We start from the raw sequence: 5686 nt of genomic DNA, 5'->3' as shown, positions 1-5686 counted from the left end.
TATATATATATATATATATATATATATATCTATCTATATATATCTATATATATATATATCTCTATCTATATATATATATCTATCTATCTATCTCTATATACATAATAAAATAACGTATTGAACCCGTATAGTTTAATATGAGGTACTGAGTATTTATTCATGTACTGTTAACTTTAAATGTACTATATAATTAGACTTTAACATTTGACTGTTTTACTATGATCAGTTCATTCTGTGTTGTTTTTTATTAATATAATTTATGATAAATAAAACGAGGATTAAAATGATTTTTATTGACCGTGAGACTACGCTCTACGCTGAGTCAAATGATCAATACGTTGATACTTTGGTACATTAATCTGATTACAGATCTAAAAACATGTTAATCCTTGAAGATTGTTAATTATTATTTAGTGTTTTAGTAGTTGTATCCAGTTCATGATTAATAAACTAGTTAGATAATTCATTTAGAATAATTGCTTTATGTTCGATCCTTAAATTCTTTAAACATTGAAATGTTCTGTACATTCTTTATTATATTTATGAATTAATATGTATTCCATTGATCAGTCTGCAGCTGTTCTAAATATTAATTTAGCCTAATTTATCCTGGTTCCCTAGAAGAAGAAGATGAGTGGAGGACTGAACAGCATCGATGCCGTGAAGAAGAAGATCAAAGTGCTGCAGGAGCAGGCGGAGGAGGCCGAGGACCGAGCCGTCAGACTGCAGAAGGAGGTGGAGAAGGAGAAGAGGAGCAGAGAGGAGGTGCACACACTCTCACACACACGCATACACCTGTCCAGGTGATGGGGGTCTGTCAGGTTGTGTCACATGCCATACATACCTGTGTTGAAAGAGTAATGTGAGGTGTTTCTAGTTAAAACACACACACCTGAGACAGGTGAACCTGACCTGTGGGCTGTCTCCTCCCTGCTGTGTGTGTTGCAGGCGGAGGCAGAGGTGACGGCTCTGGGTCGCCGTCTGCAGCTCAGCGAGGACAATCTGGAGCGAGTCCAGGAGAGACTGTCCACCACCCTCCACAAGCTGGACGAGACGGAGAAGTCTGCCGACGAGAGCGAGAGGTCAGACGCACACCTGAGACACACCTGGAGGTTTTGTTCCTCAAACGAGGGGAGACAACTTCATCAATAACTCTTCATCTGCCTGTCTGCCTGTCTCCCTCTCAGAGGTATGAAGGTGATTGAGAACAGAGCTCTGAAGGATGAAGAGAAGATGGAGCAGCTGGAGGTTCAGTTGAGAGAAGCCAAGCTGATCGCTGAGGAGGCCGACCGGAAATATGAAGAGGTACGAAAACAACATGAGCAACGATAAGTCCACCTTTTCTCTCAGTAGACATGTTGTCTTATTTCTATGAACGTGTTGGACAAGGTGGCTAGCTTTTCAGTCTCCAGAGCAGGCTAATTAGCTGGCTAGCATGTCCATGAGTCGCGTCCATGAGTCGCATCGGACGGTGCGTTTCTGATTTCTTTCTCCGATGTCTTTATCTTTGTTTTGACCAACTTCCTACCAGTAGTGGTGCCTCGTTAGCTTTGTCGATAGTGTTGTATTTATATACTGATGCTTCTCATGCTTATGTAGTTATACATATACTTCTTATGCTTGTGCTGTAAAACTTCTGTGTTTGGTTGACAGGTGGCTCGTAAACTGGTGATGGTGGAAGGTGAACTGGAACGAGCTGAAGACAGAGCTGAGCAGGGAGAGAGGTCTATAACACACACACACACACCTGTGTATGTCTAACAGCTGCTTACAGCATGAAGCTTAGTTTCAGTTCTACACTCGGGTGTTATGAAATATATTCTGGTCTATAATATAATAACGTGTACATTTATTAGTTATATCTAATAATAACTTCAGTTAGTTCTTGTTCTTCATCAGTGTGATGTCAAACCGATGACCTCGGCGTGATGTCTCACTGCTTCACTAACGACGCTCTAATCTTAACTGCATCCGTCTTTCTCTTCCTCTGTTTACATGGAAACATGTCGCTGCTGCTGCTGCATGTCTACCTGTCCTCCTGTCTACCTGTCCTGTCCCATGCACCCACGTGTCTCTAACAGTAAGGTTCGGAGGTTGGAGGAGCAGTTGAGGAGTTTCGACCAATCACTGAAGAGCCTGCAGGCGTCTGAGGACAAGGTACCCCCCCCCCCCCCCACCTGCTGTCAATCAAACCAGAGGAGCTCCTCCTCCTGACCTCCTATGACCTCTAGTTGCTGCTTCAGCTCCTGCTCCTGCTGCTCTCTGCATGACTTTAACCTGCTGCTCCTCATGACCTCTGAACTCTCTGAAACAGACCAGACACAAAATAACAACTCACCTGTTTGACCTGCAGTAAGAGTCGAGGGTTGGAGGAGGAGCTGAAATCAGTCTTCACTAGTTCAAAGTCTCTGGAGGCCCAGACTGAGAAGGTAGGAGGAGGAGGAGGAGGTCCTTAAACACTGGTCACATGACCACAGCACACAGTGAGATGTCCGTTCTACTCGTTCTATGTGTACGGTACGCCTGTTAGCTGAGCTCTTTACGCTCGCCTGTTAGCCTGTTAGCTGAGCTCTTTACGCTCGCCTGTTAGCCTGTTAGCTGAGCTCTTTACGCTCGCCTGTTACATTGTGTCAGTGAAGAGTGACTTACAGACCTGAAAGTGTAAGGGAGGAACTACACAATCAGAGGTGTCCCGTTACCTGCTGTTGTCCGTACACCTGGTTCTCTGATTGTCTGTCTGTCTGTCTGTCTGTCTGTCTGTCTGTCTCTCAGTATTCTCATAAGGAAGACAGGTATGAAGAGGAGATCAAGAACCTGAGCAACAAACTCAAGGAGGTGAGACACTTATTTATTGTTCTGTATGAACTTGAACCGTTCTCTCATGTAAATATCTTTAAGAGAAACCAACTGGTTCACTTCCTGTTTGCAGGCTGAGAGCAGAGCTGAAGCTGCAGAGCGTTCAGTGGCCAAACTGGAGAAAACCATCGACGGCCTGGAGGGTGAGACGGCTTCATCTTCTTCTTCTGTTAGAATAATGATGGAAACCTGGAGATGTATATTTGTTATGTAGAAGCTTTATTCTGTGACTCATTTGGTTCCAGATGCTTTGACTTCAGCCAGAAACGCCAACATGGAGCTTCAGGCGACTCTGAATCAGACCATGGAGGAGCTCAACTCCTGCTGAACACGCCCCCCCTACCAGACAGGTGGACGGCAAAACTCCGTGGCCAAAACATTGCTCCCACCTTCTCTCCTCCTTTATGTTGGAGGACAGGGTCCAGCTCCCCCCTGCTCCTTTCCTCCCCTTCCCTCCTCCTTCCTTCACCTCCTTCTCTCCTGGTGGATGTGAGGGAGGTCTCCCCCCCCCCCCCCCCTAAATGATTCCTGCTTTCACACATTCCTTCTGATTCATAAAGTCACATATTGGGAGTGTTGCTTTAATGAGCTCCTCGTCTCTGCCCCCCTTACCTGCTCACAGTGCCAACCCTCCCCCCCCTCAGTATTAAGTGAAGGAGCGGCTTGATATACTTTGTCTATAAGGGACTTTAACAGACTTGCATTCGTTTCCTCGTTAAGAACTAATCAAGGACTAATTACATGTTTGTCTTAACGGTTTGTTTTCTTTTGCCACATTAACTAATAATCGATTAGACCCAATGAGTTATTATTGTTTTTGTTCTTGGGGGGCGTGGTTTAAGGTAGCCAATCACCACGAGGCATTCCACTGCCACAGGTGACCTTTGACCCGATGACGTGAATGAATAAAGTTTGTTTTTACCTGGAGCGGTGATGTCACAGCTCATTGTAATAAATCATGACAGGATTTTATAAAATAAAAGCACCGTCACTGGTTTGTAGATCCAAACTGACTCTGAGCTTTTATTTCAGTTCAAATAAATATTGAACAGCTGATAACAGGTAAACACTGTTAGCTGCTAGCCGCCGCCATGTTGAAAGCCGTGTGGAGTCAATCCCTCAATCGTAGATCTGCTCTGAGTCAACTAATCACATGTACTTCTAGTTTCACTTCATTGATCAATCAGATTAGTTCTATATGAGACAGGTGAGAATCTCCCATGAGCCTTTGCTTTGAGTGATGTACCTGAGACTTGGAAAACTTTATTGATCAGATAAACTGATCGGCTCCACATTCATCAGTTACCAATACATTTATTGATCCGTGACAGAGTGATGATGACGCTGCGTCCTCAGCCAGCTTCATGATTGGTTGCAGCTGCTCTTCTAACGAGGGGGCGTCGGTCTCGTTAGTGACGATCCAATCGAAGTCAACCCCGCTGTCCAACCCGCACTCTGACTCTGCATCGTCCACACCTGAGAGACAGACGGGTGAACAGAGACGGGCAGAGCGACAGACATAAAGGTAAACAGACAAACGAGGGATCTTACCTGCAGAGAAGCTCCACCCCCTCTGTTTGCGTGTTTCTTCTGAGCTTTGGACTCTGACACTTTGAGTCTGTCGGGGAAACTCGGACCAGAACCACTGAAGGTCTGACAGCCTCCGAGCATCACTCACCACCTGACCAATCAGAGAGAGCATCACTCACCACCTGACCAATCAGAGAGCTGCTTCTCCGCTCCCCTTTTTACCATTTTTATCCAGTTGTCTCCACGTTTTATGCTAAACTTTGTAGATCCTGGTTGTTTTCATGTTCTAAACTATCTGTACGATGTCAGCCAACACGTTGTAGACCTTTTAATTGTATGGCTTGTTATTGGCCTTCAGCTGTGGTGCTGGCTAACGCTAACCACAGATATTTATATTGTCTTTGTCTCCTGACCAACTGCTGACATGAAGCAACAATTCAGAAACATTCCTGAAGACCTCCATGTTCTCTCTGGATTGGCCTCTTCTTCTACTACTGTTTCCTGGTAGATTGAAAACACGTTGACCCGTTTTACGTCACGGTGTTAGCTAAAACACAGTAACCAGTGTAGCATTATAGTATGGTGGAAACCAGCTATCTAACTAGCCACCTAGCTAACTCCACCGCTGCTTTAATGCTACACCGGTCACAGAACGTTAGCCGCCTACGTTGCTAACGACACACTGCAGTCCCCATGGTAACGTACCCACACGGGTTGCCGCGCCCCTCTGGTTGCTAGGCGACAGAAGAATCCGGGGTCCTGGCGTCGCCGGTTTTCTCCCCAAAGAATCATGTCTGCTCGATACCGCTCCTTATAAAGACCAGGACCCAGCAGCTGGTCCAGGTCCAGACAGTGTTCCTGTAGAACCACCAGCATGACTCAGAGGTGTGTGTGTGTGTGTGTCTGTCTGTCTGTCTGTCTGTCTGTCTGTCTGTCTGTCTGTCTGTCAAGGGCGTAGGTTTGCATAGGGACTAGTCACGACCAAAGTTTGGGAAAGACACAATTGTCCCCACCAATATTTCCCCACCAAATTCACGGTAAACGCATTTGAACGGCACAGATCGGGAGCGAGCGAAGGACTTTAAAAGTTAGCGGAAAGATTAACGTGAGACAACATCCGGTTTCTTCAGACGAACATCCGGTTTTCAGAATAAGATGCCAACAAAGTATGAATTATATTCACATTAAGTATAAAACATGCTACCTGCATCTCCTGAGCTAAATTGTGGGTAAAGTGTCTTTATTCTTTGATCGCTGGGTCACCATCATCACCTCTGAGTTACAGCATCATAGTGATGAA

General features: G+C 45.2%; 2 protein-coding genes across 5 annotated transcripts in view; one reads left to right on the top strand and one right to left on the bottom strand.

Moving 5' to 3' along the window:
- The window catches only part of LOC116401111 (tropomyosin alpha-4 chain-like), a 6465-nt gene extending 2600 nt beyond the window's left edge, over nt 1-3865 (top strand). Inside the window, exons 2-9 of one of the 3 annotated variants that reach the window (XM_031879356.1) lie at nt 622-765; nt 949-1082; nt 1188-1305; nt 1654-1724; nt 2354-2429; nt 2773-2835; nt 2930-2999; nt 3102-3865. In XM_031879356.1, coding sequence (XP_031735216.1) covers nt 631-765; nt 949-1082; nt 1188-1305; nt 1654-1724; nt 2354-2429; nt 2773-2835; nt 2930-2999; nt 3102-3184 — 750 coding nt within the window. In that variant the 5' untranslated portion in view covers nt 622-630 and the 3' untranslated portion in view covers nt 3185-3865. Of the gene's footprint in view, nt 1-621; nt 766-948; nt 1083-1187; nt 1306-1653; nt 1725-2081; nt 2158-2353; nt 2430-2772; nt 2836-2929; nt 3000-3101 lie in introns of all 3 variants that reach the window. The other 2 variants (XM_031879358.1, XM_031879355.1) reach the window with 2 other exon arrangements.
- On the bottom strand, nt 3055-5324 carry pmvk (phosphomevalonate kinase). Of its 2 annotated transcripts, XM_031879360.1 has the most exons (3): nt 5092-5324; nt 4408-4537; nt 3055-4332 (listed from the first exon to the last, which is right to left on the bottom strand). In XM_031879360.1, exons 1-3 carry the CDS (start codon nt 5260-5262, stop codon nt 4127-4129), a joined length of 507 nt encoding a protein of 168 aa, XP_031735220.1. In that variant the 5' UTR covers nt 5263-5324; the 3' UTR covers nt 3055-4126. The 2 variants fall into 2 exon arrangements, with proteins under 2 accessions (XP_031735220.1, XP_031735219.1); XM_031879359.1 differs by having other exon boundaries at nt 3055-4537.
- Between the last annotated feature and the right edge of the window lie 362 nt (nt 5325-5686).

The sequence above is a fragment of the Anarrhichthys ocellatus genome, unplaced genomic scaffold, assembly GCF_004355925.1.
Source record: "Anarrhichthys ocellatus isolate YVR2014 unplaced genomic scaffold, GSC_Weel_1.0 scaffold251, whole genome shotgun sequence".
NCBI lineage: Eukaryota > Metazoa > Chordata > Actinopteri > Perciformes > Anarhichadidae > Anarrhichthys > Anarrhichthys ocellatus.
Note: the sequence above shows the minus strand (reverse complement) of the source record. Positions and strands in the feature narration are given on the sequence as shown.

Excerpts from the sequence above, each read along its gene's own strand:
- pmvk (XM_031879359.1), bottom strand. The coding sequence starts at position 5,262 with ATGCTGGTGGTTCTACAGGAACACTGTCTGGACCTGGACCAGCTGCTG. Across the intron at positions 4,538-5,091 it reads GGGCGCGGCAACCCGTGTGG|GTGGTGAGTGATGCTCGGAG; the intron begins GTACGTTACCAT and ends CTGATTGGTCAG.